Source organism: Engystomops pustulosus, chromosome 5 (assembly GCF_040894005.1).
Source record: "Engystomops pustulosus chromosome 5, aEngPut4.maternal, whole genome shotgun sequence".
NCBI classification, from domain to species: domain Eukaryota; kingdom Metazoa; phylum Chordata; class Amphibia; order Anura; family Leptodactylidae; genus Engystomops; species Engystomops pustulosus.
The window spans coordinates 202,887,302-202,912,238 of record NC_092415.1 but is presented as its reverse complement, the minus strand read 5'-3'; the positions used below and the strand labels follow the sequence as shown (position 1 = coordinate 202,912,238).

General features: G+C 46.8%; 1 protein-coding gene and 1 long non-coding RNA gene across 2 annotated transcripts in view; one reads left to right on the top strand and one right to left on the bottom strand.

Moving 5' to 3' along the window:
• Nucleotides 1–2,947: 2,947 nt before the first annotated feature.
• TMEM106B (transmembrane protein 106B) lies at nt 2,948–12,857 on the bottom strand. The gene is made up of 8 exons (XM_072154378.1): nt 12,752–12,857; nt 10,195–10,416; nt 8,153–8,216; nt 7,919–8,078; nt 5,743–5,883; nt 5,614–5,663; nt 5,484–5,537; nt 2,948–3,403 (listed from the first exon to the last, which is right to left on the bottom strand). Exons 2-8 carry the CDS (start codon nt 10,406–10,408, stop codon nt 3,271–3,273), a joined length of 816 nt encoding a protein of 271 aa, XP_072010479.1. The 5' UTR covers nt 10,409–10,416; nt 12,752–12,857; the 3' UTR covers nt 2,948–3,270.
• Nucleotides 12,849–24,937, top strand: part of LOC140133788 (uncharacterized) — a 27,730-nt gene continuing 15,641 nt past the window's right edge. The window contains exon 1 of the long non-coding RNA XR_011855947.1: nt 12,849–12,986. This is a non-coding gene — a long non-coding RNA (uncharacterized lncRNA). The remainder of the gene's footprint in view (nt 12,987–24,937) is intronic.

The window sequence follows — 24,937 nt, the reverse complement described above, 5'->3', positions numbered from 1 at the left end:
AAGCTCGTTAGTGTTGTTACATAATCAATGACGCAATACACGAGTCACGTGACCGAGCACGTGTGCCAGGATCGGGCTATTTACATAGAAAATAGTAAGGGCGTTCAGTCATTCCTTTAGTGACCCTTCACCTTTAAATTATGTGCAGGTCGTCAATAGCAGCCATGTTACTTCAAGGGATTCTCCATTCAAATATGTGTGACGGGCAGTAAAGGTAAGTCATGGAGCGTGTCCCCTGTCACTTATTAGCCGAGATCTCCAAAAAAAGATCTGATAAAAGATTTGTATCATATTGTTTGTAATAAAGTGCACTGAAGGCGTGTCCTCACACTGCTGTGCTCTGTGCTCTCTGCAGCCAGTGTTATGTATTGTCCCTGGAGAGATGTGTAATCAGACCTCACACTGCTGTGCTCTGTGCTCTCTGCAGCCAGTGTTATGTATTGTCCCTGGAGAGATGTGTAGTCAGACCTCACACTGCTGTGCTCTGTGCTCTCTGCAGCCAGTGTTATGTATTGTCTCTGGAGAGATGTGTAATCAGACCTCACACTGCTGTGCTCTGTGCTCTCTGCAGCCAGTGTTATGTATTGTCCCTGGAGAGATGTGTAATCAAACCTCACACTGCTGTGCTCTGTGCTCTCTAGGGGGGGATTTGGAATATGTTCTCACACTGCTGCGCTCTTAGTTTTAAAGGTAAAGTTGACCTCAGCTCAATGAATAAAACCGCCGTCACAGCTCATCCCCATACTCCAAGAGCACAGCAGTGTGAGGACACGCCTCCAGAGCACTTAGAGAAACGGCAATCCTGGAATATTATTCCATTTATCCATTCAATTTACTGTAACAATGTTTTACGGTAAGGAACCCTCTATGGTTCATCTTAGGAAGGACCTAGAAAGATTCATAGCAAACTGCCTGCTGGCGCTATAGCACTTACTAACAGCTCCGCCCCCTTTGCTGCCAGCAATGGAATGAGAAACAGGATTGTGGACGACAGATTAAAGCTTCCCTTAAGATTTGAGAATAAACCAGAAGCATCAAATCCAAGTGGGTCTCCGAGACCGGCGGTGCCTGAATAGTCCAATAGCTACTTATTATCAAAGTCGTCAGAGGGTGGAGTGATTTTTATACTGCATTGCATATACATAGGCACTGGAACAAAACCAGGAAGATCTAAGCATAGGGGGTACCAGAGATCAGTGGTGCCTGAATAGTCTGTAAACAGTTTATTTATTATGCAAAAAATGCTAAAGTGGTCAGAGGGTGGAGCAATAGTAACATTGATTTACGATGAGTCATGGGCAAAACAAAAAGGATTTAAACTTACGTCCCAGCGATAGGTCTCCGGGGTCAATAAGTTGATCAATATTATATTTAACTACAAAGTGGTCAGAGGGTGGAGTGACGTTTACAAAAGCTGAGTAGACACTGGGGCAAAACCAGAAAATTCTAACCCTAGAACATCTCATAAATCAGCAATGCCTGGAACAGGCTGTTAGTGGTTTATTATCATCTAAAGAAAATCTACAAAGCGGTCAGAGGGTGGAGTGTTTCCTGTTCTGGCTCTGCAGGATCTAGTGTGTGATAAAGACCAGAAGAACCTAATAACAGCTCATCTATTACTAGAACAAGGTATTCAGCGTGTCAATGCATAGACCCTACAAACAGAGATATCAGGGCATGCTGGGACTTGTAGTCCATCAACAAGTTCACCTCAGAACCTATGATCACCTACGGGAGGCGGAGCATAAAAATCATATAGTGCAACTTACAGATGAGGGCAGGATGCACGGAGCTTCCTGCATACACTCAGAGAAAAGGATAAAACATTAAAAAGTAACAACTTAAAGATCATCCAAAATAAAAACTAACAAAATTGTCAGAGGGTGGAAGAAGAGGAGTGACCGTCGCAGGGGGCAAAACCAAAAAACGACAGAGGGAACCAAAAACCAGGAAAACTAATTCCATCAGCATAAAATATGAGAATTGTAAAATATTAGTTAGAAGTAAAAACAACAAAAATATTAAAAAAAAAACCAAAGACATAAAAATCACAAAACTGGAGTCTTTTTTAGTCCTTGAACAGAAGGTTTGACAGCGATTGGAGAAGCTGAGCCCCCGTGACAATGTGCAATAGTACAAGGGGAGGGAGGGGGCGCTGCACTGCTTCCTTCTCGTTACTTTCCCATTTCGGTTGTCACTCAGCTTTTCCAAGAAGAGAAACGGTTGAAAATTTTAACCTTGGAAAAAAAACTTTTATATCACAGGAAAAAAAAAACAAAAAAAAAAAAAAAACACTACATCATCACTATTTCATATACATGAAAGTAAACTAAGATTATATAAAAAAAACAAACAAAAAAAAAAACACAATAATAAAAACTTAAAAATCATACTTCAGTCTTAAAGGGGATGTGCCAGCAGGTGTGACCATGTAGACCGCAGCCAGTGTTAGGTATTGTCCCTGGACAGATGTGTAACCAGACCTTTGTGTAGGTTGTTAGTAGCAGCAGGACTGTGATATATGGATTTAAAAATACCAGGATTTTACCGGGGGTGTGTCCTCACACTGCTGTGCTCTGTGCAGCCAGTGTTAGAAATAGTCCCTGGAGATGTGTGTAATAATACCTTTGTGTATGTTGTTAGTAGCAGCAGGACTGTGATATATGGATTTATATTCCAGTTGTGCTCTCTGAATTGAATTGTTCCACAGTCCCTTCCCTCTGTTCTGCACTCCGCTACTGGTTTAGTACTACGGCCCTTACATAGAGAGACAGGATTGAGGAGCAGCTCAGTGCAAAGAGCACAGCAGTGTGAGGACAAAACCCCAGTGCACTTGGAGAAGCTACAACCCTGGAATATTAAGACATATCACAGTCCTGCTGCTACTAACAACATACACAAAGGTCTGATTACACATAACACTGGCTGCACAGAGCACAGCAGTGTGAGGTATGATTACACATCTATCCAGGGACAATACATAACACTTGCTGCGGTTTCTATGGTCACACCTGCTGACAGGTTCCCTTTAAAAGGAGGAGCCAGTCCACCGTGCTACCGCTCTGTTAGACACATACAGAACAAGGTATTATATACAGACATATATACAGAGTCTGAGGGCGGAGCCTCAGGAGATGAGCAGGAAACGGAAAACCTCAGCCTGGGATTTCACATCCGAATCCACGAAAAAAGGGTCTCCTCCACCTGCACATAAACCGCCAAGTCATAGAGACGCCTCCTGCCATACACAACACCGCGTCACCAGGGACATCAAGGCTGCTTGAAGATGGTGCGACTGGACTGCCCCAGGTGGTAGGTAGCATTACCCCCGCAGTCTACATACTGGTACACCTCCTGCGAGAGCTGCTCCGGGTGCCCCAGGTACGAGATCGTCACCGTCACCCTGCACACAAGCAGCACACAGGCAGTATTATAGCAGTTATATTCTTGTACATAGGGGGCAGTATTATAGCAGTTATATTCCTGTACATAGGGGGCAGTATTATAGCAGTTATATTCCTGTACATAGGGGGCAGTATTATAGCAGTTATATTCCTGTACATAGGGGGCAGTATTATAGTAGTTATATTCCTGTACATAGGGGGCAGTATTATAGTAGTTATATTCCTGTACATAGGGGGCAGTATTATAGTAGTTATATTCCTGTACATAGGGGGCAGTATTATAGTAGTTATATTCCTGTACATAGGGGGCAGTATTATAGTAGTTATATTCTTGTACATAGGGGGCAGTATTATAGTAGTTATATTCTTGTACATAGGGGGCAGTATTATAGTAGTTATATTCTTGTACATAGGGGGCAGTATTATAGTAGTTATATTCTTGTACATAGGGGACAGTATTATAGTAGTTATATTCTTGTACATAGGGGACAGTATTATAGTAGTTATATTCTTGTACATAGGAGGCAGTATTATAGTAGTTATATTCTTGCACATAGGGGGCAGTATTATAGTAGTTATATTCTTGTACATAGGGGGCAGTATTATAGTAGTTATATTCTTGTACACAGGGGGCAGTATTATAGTAGTTATATTCTTGTACACAGGGGGCAGTATTATAGTAGTTATATTCTTGTACACAGGGGGCAGTATTATAGTAGTTATATTCCTGTACATAGGGGGCAGTATTATAGTAGTTATATTCCTGTACATAGGGGGCATTATTATAGTAGTTATATTCTTGTACATAGGGGGCAGTATTATAGTAGTTATATTCTTGTACACAGGGGGCAGTATTATAGTAGTTATATTCTTGTACACAGGGGGCAGTATTATAGTAGTTATATTCCTGTACATAGGGGGCAGTATTATAGTAGTTATATTCCTGTACATAGGGGGCATTATTATAGTAGTTATATTCTTGTACATAGGGGGCAGTATTATAGTAGTTATATTCTTGTACATAGGGGGCAGTATTATAGTATTATAGTAGTTATATTCCTGTACATAGGGGCAGTATTATAGGAGTTATATCCCTGTACATAGGGGGCAGTATTATAGTAGTTATATTCTTGTACATAGGGGGCAGTATTATAGTAGTTATATTCTTGTACATAGTGGGCAGTATTATAGTAGTTATATTCCTGTACATAGGGGGCAGTATTATAGTAGTTATATTCTTGTACATAGGGGGCAGTATTATAGTAGTTATATTCTTGTACATAGGGGGCAGTATTATAGTAGTTATATTCCTGTACATAGGGGGCAGTATTATAGTAGTTATATTCTTGTACATAGGGGGCAGTATTATAGTAGTTATATTCTTGTACATAGGGGGCAGTATTATAGTAGTTATATTCTTGTACATAGGGGGCAGTATTATAGTAGTTATATTCCTGTACATAGGGGGCAGTATTATAGTAGTTATATTCCTGTACATAGGGGGCAGTATTATAGTAGTTATATTCTTGTACATAGGGGGCAGTATTATAGTAGTTATATTCTTGTACATAGGGGGCAGTATTATAGTAGTTATATTCTTGTACATAGTGGGCAGTATTATAGTAGTTATATTCCTGTACATAGGGGGCAGTATTATAGTAGTTATATTCTTGTACATAGGGGGCAGTATTATAGTAGTTATATTCTTGTACATAGGGGGCAGTATTATAGTAGTTATATTCCTGTACATAGGGGGCAGTATTATAGTAGTTATATTCTTGTACATAGGGGGCAGTATTATAGTAGTTATATTCTTGTACATAGGGGGCAGTATTATAGTAGTTATATTCTTGTACATAGGGGGCAGTATTATAGTAGTTATATTCTTGTACATAGGGGGCAGTATTATAGTAGTTATATTCTTGTACATAGGGGGCAGTATTATAGTAGTTATATTCTTGTACATAGGGGGCAGTATTATAGTGGTTATATTCTTGTACATAGTGGGCAGTATTATAGTAGTTATATTCCTGTACACAGGGGGCAGTATTATAGCAGTTATATGCTTGTGATACTCACTGCATGCTGACCACTATGTTGTGGACCTTGATGCTGGGCAGGGTGCAGTATGTGCTGTGGAGTGAAGAGAATCAGATATAAATGATATATAACATTATTACATATACAATTAGCTGATAATAATACTCACTACATGTAGTCGAATTCTTTCCCGATTTTGGTGGGTACGGTGTAATCAATCTGTAATGACAATAGGAATATTAATCATCCCCCTCAGACTAGGCTTCGGACCCTCTTATAGAATCTGGGGGGCCAGTACCTGTTTTGTATCCAGGGGTCCGATCTTGGTGACGTTGTTTAGCTTGGACTTCCCGATGACGGTCTTATAATACTGCACCTGCCCGGTGACGTTCTCCACCTCTATGGAGTAGAAGTTGTTGTTGGTGATGTTCAATGTATTCTGGGGGTAACCAAAAATGGAAAGGTCTGATTACACATCTCTCCAGGGACAATACATAACACTGGCTGCAGAGAGCACAGAGCACAGCAGTGTGAGGTCTGATTACACATCTCTCCAGGGACAATACATAACACTGGCTGCAGAGTGCACAGAGCACAGCAGTGTGAGGTCTGATTACACATCTCTCCAGGGACAATACATAACACTGGCTGCAGAGAGCACAGCAGTGTGAGGACACGCCCTCAGTATAACCATAGAATATAAATCCATATATCACAGTCCTGCTGCTACTAACATACACAAAGGTCTGATTACATATCTCTCCAGGGACAATACATAACACTGGCTGCAGAGAGCACAGAGCACAGCAGTGTGAGGTCTGATTACACATCTCTCCAGGGACAATACATAACACTGGCTGCAGAGTGCACAGAGCACAGCAGTGTGAGGTCTGATTACACATCTCTCCAGGGACAATACATAACACTGGCTGCAGAGTGCACAGAGCACAGCAGTGTGAGGTCTGATTACACATCTCTCCAGGGACAATACATAACACTGGCTGCAGAGTACACAGAGCACAGCAGTGTGAGGTCTGATTACACATCTCTCCAGAGACAATACCAAACACTGGCTGCAGAGAGCACAGCAGTGTGAGGACACGCCCTCAGTATAACCATAGAATATAAATCCATATATCACAGTCCTGCTGCTACTAACATACACAAAGGTCTGATTACATATCTCTCCAGGGATAATACATAACACTGGCTGCAGAGAGCACAGAGCACAGCAGTGTGAGGTCTGATTACACATCTCTCCAGGGACAATACATAACACTGGCTGCAGAGTGCACAGAGCACAGCAGTGTGAGGTCTGATTACACATCTCTCCAGAGACAATACCAAACACTGGCTGCAGAGAGCACAGAGCACAGCAGTGTGAGGTCTGATTACACATCTCTCCAGAGACAATACCAAACACTGGATGCAGAGAGCACAGAGCACAGCAGTGTGAGGTCTGATTACACATCTCTCCAGGGACAATACATAACACTGGCTGCAGAGTGCACAGAGCACAGCAGCGTGAGGTCTGATTACACATCTCTCCAGGGACAATACATAACACTGGCTGCAGAGTACACAGAGCACAGCAGTGTGAGGTCTGATTACACATCTCTCCAGAGACAATACCAAACACTGGCTGCAGAGAGCACAGCAGTGTGAGGACACGCCCTCAGTATAACCATAGAATATAAATCCATATATCACAGTCCTGCTGCTACTAACATACACAAAGGTCTGATTACATATCTCTCCAGGGACAATACATAACACTGGCTGCAGAGAGCACAGAGCACAGCAGTGTGAGGTCTGATTACACATCTCTCCAGGGACAATACATAACACTGGCTGCAGAGTGCACAGAGCACAGCAGTGTGAGGTCTGATTACACATCTCTCCAGAGACAATACCAAACACTGGCTGCAGAGAGCACAGAGCACAGCAGTGTGAGGTCTGATTACACATCTCTCCAGAGACAATACCAAACACTGGATGCAGAGAGCACAGAGCACAGCAGTGTGAGGTCTGATTACACATCTCTCCAGGGACAGTACATAACACTGTCTGCACAGAGCACAGCAGTGTCAGCAAATACCTCCAGTGCACTTGGATAATCTACAATCCTGGAATATAAATTCATATTTCACAGTCCTGCTGCTATTAATAAACACATTAGGACTACACATTTCTCCTGCTCTCTGTCTACAGAGAGCTCAGGGTACAGCAGTGTGAGGACACACCTCCTGTGCAATCCCTTAAATATAAATACATATTTCACAGCACTGCTGCTACTAACAATATGGATAAAGGTCTGATTACATTTCCTCAGGTATGTATTGTCCCTAATGCTGAAAAATCCCCTTTAAGAGTCACAAAACACAAAAAAAAACAGGAAATCCCTTTAAGCGCAGCGGCTGGTGATGTCTCCACGGATATTAGGATCATGTATGTCTATGCACTAGGACACTCACTGTGATGTTGAGATACACGGAGGGGCCGCTCTCATCGTACGTCACGTAGACGGCCTTAATGCCCACATAGTGCACGTCCACCGAGCGCGGGAACAGGAAGAAGACGGCCAGGCCGGACAGGAGCAAGCAAACGATGACCGATGCTGTGACGTACAGCTTCCTGGAAACGGGAGGAGGAGGTTACAGTCAGGTAGTCACGGGATCCTGTGACCTCACACCTATGACATCACTTACGTTCTCCTGGGGCGCAGTCTTTGATCACTGTAGGGGATGAGAGCCACAAGCTGATTCTCCCGACCTGAAACACAAAGCAAAAAAAAAATCAAACATCCAGGCTCCTCCCCTTTCCTGAAGCCCCTCCCCCGATGGGGGGGGGGTGAGTAAACGGCTAAGTATTATCCTCCCTGGTGGTTCACTTCACCAATATTTATCCCCTAGATAATCCCTTTAAATGTGACATCAACCCTGATCCAAAAATCCAGAATATTTGATAATCTGATCCATGACGGGAAATTTTGCGGTCAATGAATAAAGTGAAAAAAAACTTTGGCGAGGCAGAGCGATCCGAAAACAGAACGCCGTTCATGTCTCTACGTGACCCGGTCACAAATAACATCGTATAACATCCTGCGGCTCATTCATCACATCCCGTGTAATCCCATTACTAGCGTGTAATATAGGAATAACAAGATACAATGTATGAGCCACTTGTAACTCTGACCCCGCCCACCTTCACACCTAAAGGGTACAACACTTTACAGGGGATCGACCCATCAGTATGTATTGTCCCTGGAGAGATGTGTAATCAGACCCTTGTGTGTGTTAGTAGCAGCAGGACTGTCATATTCCAGAATTGTAGCTTCTCAAAGTGCACTGCATGTCCCCACACTGCTGTGCTCTTAGAATGGAACTGATCATTCCCTTTGAAGTGTATCGAGAATGTTGTTAGTAGCAGCAGGACTGTGAAAAATGCTGTGAATAACACTGCTATGCTCTGTGCTCTCCGCAGACTCTGCTCTGAATAAGCTACAAGATCACAGAGCACAGCAGTGTGAGGAAACAGCCCTGAGCACTTGGACAAGCTACAATCCTAGAATCTAAAATCCATGTATCACAGTCCTGATGCTACCAACATACACAAAGGTTTGATTACACATCTCTCTGGGGAAAATACCCCAACACTGGCTGCAGAGAGCACAGAGAACAGCAGTGTGAAGACACACCCCAGTGCACCTGGAGAAGCTACAATCCAATTATCTAAATCCTGATTTCAAAGTCCTGCTGCTACTAACAACATACACAAAAGTAGGATTACACATCTTTCCGAAGGCAATACCTAAAACTGTCTGAAGAAAAAAGCAGAGCACAGCAATGTGACACTCCCCCAGTGCACTGGGAGAAGTTACAATCTGGGAATCTAGATCCATATATAACAGTCCTGCTGCTACTAACAACATAGACAAAAGTATTATCATACAGTTATCCAGGGACAAAAGCCCTATAGCCAACACTGGTTGGTGAAAGTGCAGTAGTGTGAGGACACAACCAATGGGAATCTACTATCCTGGAATATCAATGCAAATTTTACAGTCCTGCTGCTACTAACAAACAAACTGTTTAATTACACAGCTCTGGAAACCTTTAACAAATTTTTAATTGGGGGGAGGAATCTGGTTGGGACAATCTACAGCTAGGAAATGCATGAGTAAGAGTGAGATGTATGAAGAGGGGGATCAGCCGTCGCTTGGGATGGAAATCAGTGCACCCCCACAGGAGAGGTGAAGTATTACACCCTTCTATCAGACACCAATGAGTTTCCTGAGCAGTCAAGTCCCCCAGCGCAGAGAGGAAAACAGAACATGCTCCCACCCCACCCCCAATCACCAATAATTCCCAAATTAACTCGATTACATCCCGATGACACAGATTTCTACACAGACCAAAGTTGCAAGAACAAAACCACAACCCAAAACGACACAGAAAGTTCCTCAAACAGCAAAAAACGGAAGCGGAAGGAATTTACAACACAAGGTTTTCACAACCTAAACTCAAAGTCCACCCAAAAATGGAAAAATCCCTGTAATCCAGCCGGTCCGATAACACTAATACAGGACAGGAAATCAGCGCCCCCAATGGGGAAACAGGGCATTACACCATGTCCATGCACAGCAGCGCCAGGCCAGTAATCTATGGCTCTCCCAAAATCAGAACCAAACCGACCCAAGGCTCCTGTGCACTAATGTAGACCACCTGTGTGAATGACCCCCACATCCTACCCCGGGGGATGCGTCCGGTTCCTTGGCACGTGGCGCAGGTCACACTATCCTTCCCGGTGAACTCCACATATGGGAAATGAGAGACATCTCCGCTCCGGTTCTCCTCGTGAGCGTCTGACTGTACGAGAGCGCTGGTATCATCAGACGACAGACCGGGCTCGTGCGGAGCGTCCTTGGCCGCGTGCTGCGGCATGTGAGAGTACGACTTCCCCATAGCGGAACCTGCAGGGGGACAGAAGACAAAATGTAACCCGAAACATCACCGGAACTGCCCTTCCTGCTCTATGCTGTGGGGGTCCTCGTTATTTCAGCGCAGCTGCTCTCATCTAGCCAACACAAGGGGAAAATTCTGAGTGTACAGAGCACAGCAGTGTGAGGACACAACCCCCCCCCCCCCCCCAGTGCACTTGGGGAAGATAAAATCCTGGAATGTGAATGCATATATCACAGTCCTGCTGCTACTAACAACATACACACAGAAGTCTGATTACACATCCCTCCAGGAACAGAACCTCACACTGGCCCCAAAGAGCACAGCAGTGTGAGGACACAACCCCAGTGCACTTGAAGATTAAATTCTGGAATATAAATCCATATATCACAGTCCTGCTGCTACTTACACACACACACAGATCTGATTAAACATCTCTCCAGGGACAACACATAACACTGGCTGCAGTCTACATGTTCAATGCAGAAAGCACAGAGCGCAGCAGTGTGAGAACATACCCCCAGTGCACTCGGTGAAGCTACCATCCTGGAATATAAATCCATATTTCACGTTTCTGCTGCTACTAACGACATACATAAGTATATTACACCTCCCCAGCTTGGTCAGTAGTGCACATGGTCAAAGCAGAGAGCTAAGAGCACAGCAGTGTGAGGACACAGGTCTAGCTACTATTCTGCAAACAATGGTCTGATTACACATCTCTCAAACAAAGGTCTGATTACAAACAAAGGTCTGATTACAAACAAAGGTCTGATTACAAACAAAGGTCTGATTACAAACAAAGGTCTGATTACAAACAAAGGTCTGATTACAAACAAAGGTCTGATTACAAACAAAGGTCTGATTACAAACAAAGGTCTGATTACAAACAAAGGTCTGATTACAAACAAAGGTCTGATTACACATCTCTCCAGGGACACCTAACACAGTCTGCACGCTCAATGCAGAGAGCTAAGAGCACAGCAGTGTGCTGCTACTAACAGGGTACTGAGCCTCTACAAGTTTCCATTGGCAGTTAGCCCTTGGATGCACTGACGGAGCCTTTAATGCCCTGGCAGATAGATATATACATGTATGGAAGTGCTATATAAGCGACTGTAAGCAGCTGCATCATTGCTGTAACTACAAAAACACATGTCACAATCCAGGCTGTACTAGAGGCACCAGAGCAGTGGTGTACTGCCAGGCCAGGATAGCAGAGCCCAGATAGAAGAGAGAGAGATAGTCAGCAGGTCAGACACACACTGGGGGCTGTAGTTCTACATGAGGTAAGGAGCAGCCCGGCTCATGGTACTACTACTCTCAGCATGCTGCTTGTAGTCCTAGGAGATAGTCAGCAGGTCAGACACACACTGGGGGCTGTAGTTCTACATCAGGTAAGGAGCAGCCCGGCTCATGGTACTACTACTCTCAGCATGCCGCTTGTAGTCCTAGGAGATAGACAGTAAGCAGGTCAGAAACACACTGGGAGTTGTAATAGTATCAGTAGCCATGATAGCAGGTAAAGAGACTCCAGGTACTACTACTCTCAGCATGGTCCTTGTAGTCCTATGAGACAGTCAGCAGGTCAGATACACACTGGGAGTTGTAGTTGTATCAGTACCCATGATAGCAGGTAAAGAGACTCCAGGTACTACTACTACTCTCAGCATGGTCGTTGTAGTTCTACGAGATAGTCAGAGGGTAAGATACACATTGGGAGTTGTAGTTGTATCAGTATTTATGATACCAGGTAAGGAGACTCCTGGTGCTACTACTCTCAGCATGCTGGTGCTTGTAGTCCTATGAGATAGCAGGTCAAATACACACTAGGAGTTGTAGTTGTATCAGTACCCATGATATCAGGTAAGTAGTCTCCTTTTCCTACTACTCTCAGCATGGTCCTTGTAGCCCTATGAGACAGTCAGCAGGTCAGATACACACTGGGAGTTGTCGTTGTATCAGTACCCATTATATCAGGTAAGGAGACTCCTGGTACTACTACTCTCAGCATGGTGCTAGGTCCTGCTGGTGCTTGAAGTCCTATGAGATAGTCAGCAGGTCAGATACACACTGGGAGTTGTAGTTCTACATCAGGTAAGGAGCAGCCCGACTCCTGGTACTACTACTCTCAGCATGGTCCTTGTAGCCCTATGAGATAGTCTGCCGGTCAGATACACACTGAGAGTTGTAGTTGTATCAGTACCCATGGTAGACTCCCACTACTACTACTCTCAGCATGCTGCTAGGTCCTGCTGGTGCTTGTAGTCCTATGCCCTCCTTGCCCTGGAGCGGATACAATACCGCAGTGTGTGGACAGGCTGTGAGGGCAGGGCCGGTACTTACAGTAATCTCGGGGTCTCCGGGAGTCTCAGTCTCTCTCTCTCTCTCTCTCTGTGTTATGGAGGCCTCTCCGTGACGTCACACACTACGGGGAGGAGGAAGGACCAAACCAGCGCGAGGCGCGTGAGTCACCCGCCCCGAGGTCACGTGGTGCATTGTCTATAGAGATAACATAGAGGAGGACGTTACAGAGCAGCAGGAGCAGCGCTCACACCCTCCATAGGATCCCGGCCTCCAGGTTAATATTTACCTCCATTCCTAGATACGTGACTGACCTTTATACACGTCCCTGACTATAAAGACCAAACAAATAACGCACCCAGAGAGGAAGGTCTGATTACTGCCCAACCCATCATGTAGTAACGTGTCCTTATGTCTGAGGGGGGGGGGGAGGAATGGAGGATGGCAGGTGCTGTGTCCTTACACGCTGGGGCTAAGGCTGTGTTCACACTTGGTGCTTGAATTACATTGTGAAACATAAAGGGGAGGGGCTTGGCCTAATCGCATACGTGTAACGATCGGATCACGTGAGAAATGACACCACACTGGTCCGTATCCCAAAGTATGAAAAAGTTATTGGCGTCAGAATATGGGACATTTATTTTTGTGCAAAAAAATTGTAATATATTTTTATTAAAAAAATGTTTTAAAACATAATAAAAACTACAGAAATCCCGATGCTTGTACCGACCCAAAGAATCAGGAATCAGAACCGCACAGCGACAGCCGTAATAATAGAACCCACAAGGAAAGGACACACGATTTTTTTTCCAGCTTTCCATAACATTGCACGGAATATTCCACGGAGCCAATAGGAAGCGGAAAACCGAACCTCGTCCAGTGTTATAAATAGGGAAATGGAAAAAAGTTCTGTCTATTGAGAGGATCGAGAGCGGAGGATACAGCTCTGTGACCGCGCCACATTGGGGCACATTTACTTACTTGTAAGTGCATTGTCCGTGTATAATGCGCTGTGCGGGGAGTCACTAAGATCCTGCACCCGATATCCTGCATGTGTCACTTCCCCGCTCAGGTCCCCGGAGTTCACCTTCTTCTTCCTGGTGCATGTAAGTGCATTGTCCGTGTATAATGCGCTGTGCGGGGAGTCACTAAGATCGTGCGCCGGATATCCTGCATGTGTCGCTTCCCCGCTCAGGTCCCCGGAGTTCACCTTCTTCTTCCTGGTGCATGTAAGTGCATTGTCCGTGTATAATGCGCTGTGCGGGGAGTCACTAAGATCCTGCACCCGATATCCTGCATGTGTCGCTTCCCCGCTCAGGTCCCTGGAGTTCACCTTCTTCTTCCTGGTGCATGTAAGTGCATTGCCCGTGTATAATGCGCCGTGCGGGGAGTCACTAAGATCGTGCTTCTGATATCCTGCATGTGTCACTTCCCCGCTCAGGTCCCCGGAGTTCACCTTCTTCTTCCTGTTGCATGTAAGTGCATTGTCCGTGTATAATGCGCTGTGCGGGGAGTCACTAAGATCCTGCACCCGATATCCTGAAAGTGTCGCTTCCCCGCTCAGGTCCCCGGAGTTCACTTTCTTCTTCCTGGTGCATGTAAGTGCATTGTCCGTGTATAATGCGCTGTGCGGGGAGTCACTAAGATCCTGCACCGGATATCCTGCATGTGTCGCTTCCCCGCTCAGGTCCCTGGAGTTCACCTTCTTCTTCCTGGTACATGTAAGTGCATTGTCCGTGTATAATGTGCTGTGCGGGGAGTCACTAAGATCCTGCGCCCGATATCCTGCATGTGTCGCTTCCCCGCTCAGGTCCCTGGAGTTCACCTTCTTCTTCCTGGTGCATGTAAGTGCATTGTCCGTGTATAATGCGCTGTGCGGGGAGTCACTAAGATCGTGCACCCGATATCCTGCATGTGTGGCTTCTCTGCTCAGGTCCCTGGAGTTCACCTTCTTCTTCCTGGTGCATGTTAGTGCATTGTCCGTGTATAATGCGCTGTGCGGGGAGTCACTAAGATCCTGCACCCGATTTTCTGCATGTGTCGCTTCCCTGCTCAGGTCCCCGGAGTTCACCTTCTTCTTCCTGGTGCATGTAAGTGCATTGTCCGTGTATAATGCGCTGTGCGGGGAGTCACTTAGATCCTGCGCCCGATATCCTGCATGTGTCGCTTCCCCGCTCAGGTCCCCGGAGTTCACCTTCTTCTTCCTGGTGCATGTAAGTGCATTGTCCGTGTATAATGTGCTGTGCGGGGAGTCACTAATATCCTGCACCCGATATCCTGCATGTGTCACTTCCCCGCTCAGGTCCCCAGAGTTCACCTTCTTCTTCCTGCTGCATGTAAGTGCATTGTCTGTGTATAATGCGCTGTGCGGGGAGTCACTAATATCCTGCACCCGATATCCTGAAAGTGTCGCTTCCCCGCTCAGGTCCCCGGAGTTCACCTTCTTCTTCCTGGTGCATGTAAGTGCATTGTCCGTGTATAATGCGCTGTGCGGGGAGTCACTAAGATCCTGCACCCGATATCCTGCATGTGTCGCTTCCCCGCTCAGGTCCCCGGAGTTCACTTTCTTCTTCCTGGTGCATGTAAGTGCATTGTCCGTGTATAATGTGCTGTGCGAGGAGTCACTAAGATCATGCGCCTGATATCCTGCATGTGTCGCTTCCCCGCTCAGGTCCCTGGAGTTCACCTTCTTCTTCCTGGTGCATGTAAGTGCATTGTCCGTGTATAATGCGCTGTGCGGGGAGTCACTAAGATCGTGCACCAGATATCCTGCATGTGTCATTTCCCCGCTCAGGTCCCTGGAGTTCACCTTCTTCCTCCTGGTGCATGTAAGTGCATTGTCCGTGTATAATGCGCTGTGCGGGGAGTCACTAAGATCGTGTGTCCGATATCCTGCATGTGTTTCTTCCCCGCTCAGGTCCCCGGAGTTCACCTTCTTCTTCCTGGTGCATGTAAGTGCATTGTCCGTGTATAATGCGCTGTGTGGGGAGTCACTAAGATCCTGCGCCCGATATCCTGCATGTGTCGCTTCCCCGCTCAGGTCCCTGGAGTTCACCTTCTCCTTCCTTGTGCATGTAAGTGCATTGTCTTGCGACACAATTTGAATCTTAAATCCCGCGCTCAGTCTGAATCAGTCGGATCGTCAGACCGCCGCCCCCCCCCCCGATTTCTGTTGCATGGAAGCAGCGCAGACGCGCCTCAATCTGACCGCGTGCAACACAATCCCAGCGCAGACACCTGTTTATTACCTGTCCAATCTGCACAAATCCCGAAAACGTCGGAAAGTCCGACGAAAGTGCAGCACGCGACCCTTAGTGAATAAGCCCCAGTGTCTTTAATTGGTAAGCTTCATGCAGGACTCCCTGACTGGGATCAGATCATTGGACTGTGGAGAGCACAATGGACTCTCAGGGTTCTGTCTCATGTAGATTAGGACCAACACTCGTATGAGACTAAAACAAAGGCTCCCGCTGGCTACTTCTGGGCCATCTACATGTAGTAGATGATTCACTGCAGGACCTGCGTTCACGACTCAATCGAGACACAAGAGCTTACAGTCTATGAGGATGAGGGGGTGACACAAGAGCTTACAGTCTATGAGGATGAGGAGGTGACACAAGAGCTTACAGTCTATGAGGATGAGGGGGGAGACACAAGAGCTTACAGTCTATGAGGATGAGGGGGTGACACAAGAGCTTACAGTCTATGAGGATGAGGGGAGGAAACAAGAGCTTACAGTCTATGAGGATGAGGGGGGTGACACAAGAGCTTACAGTCTATGAGGATGAGGGGGTGACACAAGAGCTTACAGTCTATGAGAATGAGGAGGTGACACAAGAGCTTACAGTCTATGAGGATGAGGGGGGTGACACAAGAGCTTACAGTCTATGAGGATGAGGGGGGACACAAGAGCTTACAGTCTATGAGGATGAGGGGGTGACACAAGAGCTTACAGTCTATGAGAATGAGGGGGTGACACAAGAGCTTACAGTCTATGAGGATGAGGGGGTGACACAAGAGCTTACAGTCTATGAGAATGAGGGGGTGACACAAGAGCTTACAGTCTATGAGGATGAGGGGGTGACACAAGAGCTTACAGTCTATGAGAATGAGGAGGTGACACAAGAGCTTACAGTCTATGAGGATGAGGGGGTGACACAAGAGCTTACAGTCTTTGAGGATGAGGGGTGACACAAGAGCTTACAGTCTATGAGGATGAGGAGGTGACACAAGAGCTTACAGTCTATGAGGATGAGGGGGGAGACACAAGAGCTTACAGTCTATGAGGATGAGGGGGTGACACAAGAGCTTACAGTCTATAAGGATGAGGGGAGGAAACAAGAGCTTACAGTCTATGAGGATGAGGGGGGTGACACAAGAGCTTACAGTCTATGAGGATGAGGGGGTGACACAAGAGCTTACAGTCTATGAGAATGAGGAGGTGACACAAGAGCTTACAGTCTATGAGGATGAGGGGGGTGACACAAGAGCTTACAGTCTATGAGGATGAGGGGGGACACAAGAGCTTACAGTCTATGAGGATGAGGGGGTGACACAAGAGCTTACAGTCTTTGAGAATGAGGGGGTGACACAAGAGCTTACAGTCTATGAGGATGAGGGGGTGACACAAGAGCTTACAGTCTATGAGAATGAGGGGGTGACACAAGAGCTTACAGTCTATGAGGATGAGGGGGTGACACAAGAGCTTACAGTCTATGAGAATGAGGAGGTGACACAAGAGCTTACAGTCTATGAGGATGAGGGGGTGACACAAGAGCTTACAGTCTTTGAGGATGAGGGGTGACACAAGAGCTTACAGTCTATGAGGATGAGGAGGTGACACAAGAGCTTACAGTCTATGAGGATGAGGGGGGAGACACAAGAGCTTACAGTCTATGAGGATGAGGGGGTGACACAAGAGCTTACAGTCTATAAGGATGAGGGGAGGAAACAAGAGCTTACAGTCTATGAGGATGAGGGGGGTGACACAAGAGCTTACAGTCTATGAGGATGAGGGGGTGACACAAGAGCTTACAGTCTATGAGAATGAGGAGGTGACACAAGAGCTTACAGTCTATGAGGATGAGGGGGGTGACACAAGAGCTTACAGTCTATGAGGATGAGGGGGGACACAAGAGCTTACAGTCTATGAGGATGAGGGGGTGACACAAGAGCTTACAGTCTATGAGAATGAGGGGGTGACACAAGAGCTTACAGTCTATGAGGATGAGGGGGTGACACAAGAGCTTACAGTCTATGAGAATGAGGGGGTGACACAAGAGCTTACAGTCTATGAGGATGAGGGGGTGACACAAGAGCTTACAGTCTATGAGAATGAGGAGGTGACACAAGAGCTTACAGTCTATGAGGATGAGGGGGTGACACAAGAGCTTACAGTCTTTGAGGATGAGGGGTGACACAAGAGCTTACAGTCTATGAGGATGAGGGGGGACACAAGAGCTTACAGTCTATGAGGATGAGGGGGTGACACAAGAGCTTACAGTCTATGAGAATGAGGGGGACACAAGAGCTTACAGTCTATGAGGATGAGGGGGTGACACAAGAGCTTACAGTCTATGAGAATGAGGGGGACACAAGAGCTTACAGTCTATATGGATGAGGGGGTGACACAAGAGCTTACAGTCTATGAGAATGAGGGAGTGACACAAGAGCTTACAGTCTATGAGGATGAGGGGGTGACACAAGAGCTTACAGTCTATGAGAATGAGGGGGTGACACAAGAGCTTACAGTCTATGAGGATGAGGGGGTGACACAAGAGCTTACAGTCTTTGAGGATGAGGGGGTGACACAAGAGCTTACAGTCTATGAGGATGTGGGGATGACACAAGAGCTTACAGACTATGAGGATGAGGGGGTGACACAAGAGCTTACAGTCTATGAGGATGAGGGGGGACACAAGAGCTTACAGTCTATGAGGATGAGGAGGACACAAGAGCTTACAGTCTATGAGGATGAGAGGGTGACACAAGAGCTTACAGTCTATAAGGATGAGGAGGTGACACAAGAGCTTACAGTCTATGAGGATGAGGGGGTGACACAAGAGCTTACAGTCTATGAGGATGAAGGGGACACAAGAGCTTACAGTCTGTGAGGATGAGGAGGTGACACAAGAGCTTACAGTCTATGAGGATGAGGAGGTGACACAAGAGCTTACAGTCTATGAGGATGAGGGGGACACAAGTGCTTACAGTCTATGAGGATGAGGGGGTGACACAAGAGCTTACAGTCTATGAGGATGAAGGGGACACAAGAGCTTACATTCTATGAGGATGAAGGGGACACAAGAGCTTACAGTCTATGAGGATGAGGGGGTGACACAAGAGCTTACAGTCTATGAGGATGAGGGGGGCACAAGAGCTTACAGTCTATGAGGATGAGGAGGGACACAAGAGCTTACAGTCTATGAGGATGAGGAGGTGACACAAGAGCTTACAGTCTATGAGGATGAGGGGGTGACACAAGAGCTTACAGTCTATGAGGATGAGGAGGTGACACAAGAGCTTACAGTCTATGAGGATGAAGGGGACACAAGAGCTTACAGTCTATGAGGATGAGGGGGGACACAAGAGCTTACAGTCTATGAGGATGAGGAGGTGACACAAGAGCTTACAGTCTATGAGGATGAGGGATGACACAAGAGCTTTCAGTCTATGAGGATGAGGGGGTGACACAAGAGCTTACAGTCTATGAGGATGAGGGGGTGACACAAGAGCTTACAGTCTATGAGAATGAGGGGGACACAAGAGCTTACAGTCTATATGGATGAGGGGGTGACACAAGAGCTTACAGTCTATGAGAATGAGGGAGTGACACAAGAGCTTACAGTCTATGAGGATGAGGGGGTGACACAAGAGCTTACAGTCTATGAGAATGAGGGGGTGACACAAGAGCTTACAGTCTATGAGGATGAGGGGGTGACACAAGAGCTTACAGTCTTTGAGGATGAGGGGGTGACACAAGAGCTTACAGTCTATGAGGATGTGGGGATGACACAAGAGCTTACAGACTATGAGGATGAGGGGGTGACACAAGAGCTTACAGTCTATGAGGATGAGGGGGGACACAAGAGCTTACAGTCTATGAGGATGAGGAGGACACAAGAGCTTACAGTCTATGAGGATGAGAGGGTGACACAAGAGCTTACAGTCTATAAGGATGAGGAGGTGACACAAGAGCTTACAGTCTATGAGGATGAGGGGGTGACACAAGAGCTTACAGTCTATGAGGATGAAGGGGACACAAGAGCTTACAGTCTGTGAGGATGAGGAGGTGACACAAGAGCTTACAGTCTATGAGGATGAGGAGGTGACACAAGAGCTTACAGTCTATGAGGATGAGGGGGACACAAGTGCTTACAGTCTATGAGGATGAGGGGGTGACACAAGAGCTTACAGTCTATGAGGATGAAGGGGACACAAGAGCTTACATTCTATGAGGATGAAGGGGACACAAGAGCTTACAGTCTATGAGGATGAGGGGGTGACACAAGAGCTTACAGTCTATGAGGATGAGGGGGGCACAAGAGCTTACAGTCTATGAGGATGAGGAGGGACACAAGAGCTTACAGTCTATGAGGATGAGGAGGTGACACAAGAGCTTACAGTCTATGAGGATGAGGGGGTGACACAAGAGCTTACAGTCTATGAGGATGAGGAGGTGACACAAGAGCTTACTGTCTATGAGGATGAAGGGGACACAAGAGCTTACAGTCTATGAGGATGAGGGGGGACACAAGAGCTTACAGTCTATGAGGATGAGGAGGTGACACAAGAGCTTACAGTCTATGAGGATGAGGGATGACACAAGAGCTTTCAGTCTATGAGGATGAGGGGGTGACACAAGAGCTTACAGTCTATGAGGATGAGGGGGTGACACAAGAGCTTACAGTCTATGAGGATGAGGGGGGACACAAGAGCTTGCAGTCTATGAGGATGAGGGGGTGACACAAGAGCTTACAGTCTATGAGGATGAGGGGGGGCACAAGAGCTTACAGTCTATGAGGATGAGGGGTGACACAAGAGCTTACAGTCTATGAGGATGAGGGGGTGACACAAGAGCTTACAGTCTATGAGGATGAGGGGGTGACACAAGAGCTTACAGTCTATGAGGATGAGGGGGGACACAAAAGCTTACAGTCTATGAGGATGAGGGGGGACACAAGAGCTTACAGGCTATGAGGATGAGGGGGTGACACAAGAGCTTACAGTCTATGAGGATGAGGGGGGCACAAGAGCTTACAGTCTATGAGGATGAGGAGGGACACAAGAGCTTACAGTCTATGAGGATGAGGGGGTGACACAAGAGCTTACAGTATATGAGGATGAGGGGGACACAAGAGCTTACAGTCTATGAGGATGAGGAGGTGACACAAGAGCTTACAGTCTATGAGGATGAGGGGGGCACAAGAGCTTACAGTCTATGAGGATGAGGAGGGACACAAGAGCTTACAGTCTATGAGGATGAGGGGGTGACACAAGAGCTTACAGTCTATGAGGATGAGGGGGTGACACAAGAGCTTACAGTCTATGAGGATGAGGAGGTGACACAAGAGCTTACAGTCTATGAGGATGAGGAGGTGACACAAGAGCTTACAGTCTATGAGGATGAGGAGGTGACACAAGAGCTTACAGTCTATGAGAATGAGGGGGTGACACAAGAGCTTACAGTCTATGAGGAGGGACACAAGAGCTTACAGTCTATGAGGATGAGGGTGACACAAGAGCTTACAGTCTATGAGGATGAAGAGGTGACACAAGAGCTTACAGACTATGAGGATGAGGGGGTGACACAAGAGCTTACAGTCTATGTGGATGAGGGGGTGACATGAGAGCTTACAGTCTATGAGGATGAGGGGGTGACACGAGAGCTTACAGTCTATGAGGATGAGGGGGTGACACAAGAGCTTACAGTCTATGAGGATGGGGGGGTGACACAAGAGCTTACAGTCTATGAGGATGATGGGGGGACACAAGAGCTTACAGTCTATGAGGATGAGGGGGTGACACAAGAGCTTACAGTCTATGAGGATGAGGGGGTGACACAAAAGCTTACAGTCTATGAGGATGGGGGGTGACACAAGAGCTTACAGTCTATGAGGATGAGGGGGTGACACAAGAGCTTACAGTCTATGAGGATGAGGGGGGTGACACAAGTGCTTACAGTCTATTAGGATGCGGTGGTGACACAAGAGCTTACAGTCTATGAGGATGAGGAGGTGACACAAGAGCTTACAGACTATGAGGATGAGGGGGTGACACAAGAGCTTACAGTCTATGAGGATGAGGGGGTGACACAAGAGCTTACAGTCTATGAGAATGAGGGGGTGACACAAGAGCTTACAGTCTATGAGGATGAGGGGGGACACAAGAGCTTACAGTCTATAAGGATGAGGGATGACACAAGAGCTTACAGTCTATGAGGATGAGGGGGTGACACAAGAGCTTACAGTCTATGAGGATGAGGGGGTGACACAAGAGCTTACAGTATATGAGGATGAGGGGGTGACACAAGAGCTTACAGTCTATGAGGATGAGGGGTGACACAAGAGCTTACAATCTATGAGGATGAGGGGTAACACAAGAGCTTACAGTCTATGAGGATGAGGGGGTAACACAAGAGCTTACAGTCTATGAGGAGGGACACAAGAGCTTACAGTCTATGAGGATGAGGGCTTACACAAGAGCTTACAGTCTATGAGGATGAGGGGGTGACACAAGAGCTTACAGTCTATGAGGATGAGGAGGGACACAAGAGCTTACATTCTATGAGGATGAGGGGGTGACACAAGAGCTTACAGTCTATGAGGATGAGGGGGTGACACAAGAGCTTACAGTCTGTGAGGATGAGGGGGTGACACAAGAGCTTACAGTCTATGAGGATGAGGGGGTGACACAAGAGCTTACAGTCTATGAGGATGAGGGGGTGACACAAGAGCTTACAGTCTATGAGGATGAGGGGGGCACAAGAGCTTACAGTCTATGAGGATGAGGAGGGACACAAGAGCTTACAGTCTATGAGGATGAGGGGGTGACACAAGAGCTTACAGTCTATGAGGATGAGGGGGTGACACAAGAGCTTACAGTCTATGAGGATGAGGAGGTGACACAAGAGCTTACAGTCTATGAGGATGAGGAGGTGACACAAGAGCTTACAGTCTATGAGGATGAGGAGGTGACACAAGAGCTTACAGTCTATGAGAATGAGGGGGTGACACAAGAGCTTACAGTCTATGAGGAGGGACACAAGAGCTTACAGTCTATGAGGATGAGGGTGACACAAGAGCTTACAGTCTATGAGGATGAAGAGGTGACACAAGAGCTTACAGACTATGAGGATGAGGGGGTGACACAAGAGCTTACAGTCTATGTGGATGAGGGGGTGACATGAGAGCTTACAGTCTATGAGGATGAGGGGGTGACACAAGAGCTTACAGTCTATGAGGATGGGGGGGTGACACAAGAGCTTACAGTCTATGAGGATGATGGGGGGACACAAGAGCTTACAGTCTATGAGGATGATGGGGGGACACAAGAGCTTACAGTCTATGAGGATGAGGGGGTGACACAAGAGCTTACAGTCTATGAGGATGAGGGGGTGACACAAAAGCTTACAGTCTATGAGGATGGGGGGTGACACAAGAGCTTACAGTCTATGAGGATGAGGGGGTGACACAAGAGCTTACAGTCTATGAGGATGAGGGGGGTGACACAAGTGCTTACAGTCTATTAGGATGCGGTGGTGACACAAGAGCTTACAGTCTATGAGGATGAGGAGGTGACACAAGAGCTTACAGACTATGAGGATGAGGGGGTGACACAAGAGCTTACAGTCTATGAGGATGAGGGGGTGACACAAGAGCTTACAGTCTATGAGAATGAGGGGGTGACACAAGAGCTTACAGTCTATGAGGATGAGGGGGGACACAAGAGCTTACAGTCTATAAGGATGAGGGATGACACAAGAGCTTACAGTCTATGAGGATGAGGGGGTGACACAAGAGCTTACAGTCTATGAGGATGAGGGGGTGACACAAGAGCTTACAGTATATGAGGATGAGGGGGTGACACAAGAGCTTACAGTCTATGAGGATGAGGGGTGACACAAGAGCTTACAATCTATGAGGATGAGGGGTAACACAAGAGCTTACAGTCTATGAGGATGAGGGGGTAACACAAGAGCTTACAGTCTATGAGGAGGGACACAAGAGCTTACAGTCTATGAGGATGAGGGCTTACACAAGAGCTTACAGTCTATGAGGATGAGGGGGTGACACAAGAGCTTACAGTCTATGAGGATGAGGAGGGACACAAGAGCTTACATTCTATGAGGATGAGGGGGTGACACAAGAGCTTACAGTCTATGAGGATGAGGGGGTGACACAAGAGCTTACAGTCTATGAGGATGAGGGGGTGACACAAGAGCTTACAGTCTATGAGGATGAGGGGGTGACACAAGAGCTTACAGTCTATGAGGATGAGGGGGTGACACAAGAGCTTACAGTCTATGAGGATGAGGGGGTGACACAAGAGCTTACAGTCTATGAGGATGAGGGGGTGACACAAGAGCTTACAGTCTATGAGGATGAGGAGGGACACAAGAGCTTACAGTCTATGAGGATGAGGGGGGTGACACAAGAGCTTACAGTCTATGAGGAGGAGGGGGTGACACAAGAGCTTACAGTCTATGAGGATGAGGGGTGCACAAGAGCTTACAGTCTATGAGGATGAGGGGGTGACACAAGAGCTTACAGTCTATGAGGATGAGGGGGTGATACAAGAGCTTACAGTCTTTGAGGATGAGGGAGGACACAAGAGCTTACAGTCTATGAGGATGAGGGGGTGACACAAGAGCTTACAGTCTATGAGGATGAGGGGGGCACAAGAGCTTACAGTCTATGAGGATGAGGGGGTGACACAAGAGCTTACAGTCTATGAGGATGAGGGGGACACAAGAGCTTACAGTCTATGAGGATGAGGGGGGATACAAGAGCTTACAGTCTATGAGGAAGAGGGAGGACACAAGAGCTTACAGTCTATGAGGATGAGGGAGGACACAAGAGCTTACAGTCTATGAGGATGAGGGGGTGACACAAGAGCTTACAGTCTATGAGGATGAGGGGATGACACAAGAGCTTACAGTCTATGAGGATGAGGGGTGACACAAGAGCTTACAGTCCATAAGGACATATAGTGAAAGGAGGACACACT

Coding starts and splice junctions, on each gene's coding strand:
- TMEM106B (XM_072154378.1), bottom strand. CDS start 10,408: ATGGGGAAGTCGTACTCTCACATGCCGCAGCACGCGGCCAAGGACGCT. Junction 8,217..10,194: donor AACCGGACGCATCCCCCGGG/GTAGGATGTGGG, acceptor TTTGTGTTTCAG/GTCGGGAGAATCAGCTTGTG. Junction 5,884..7,918: donor CCGTGTATCTCAACATCACA/GTGAGTGTCCTA, acceptor GGTTACCCCCAG/AATACATTGAACATCACCAA.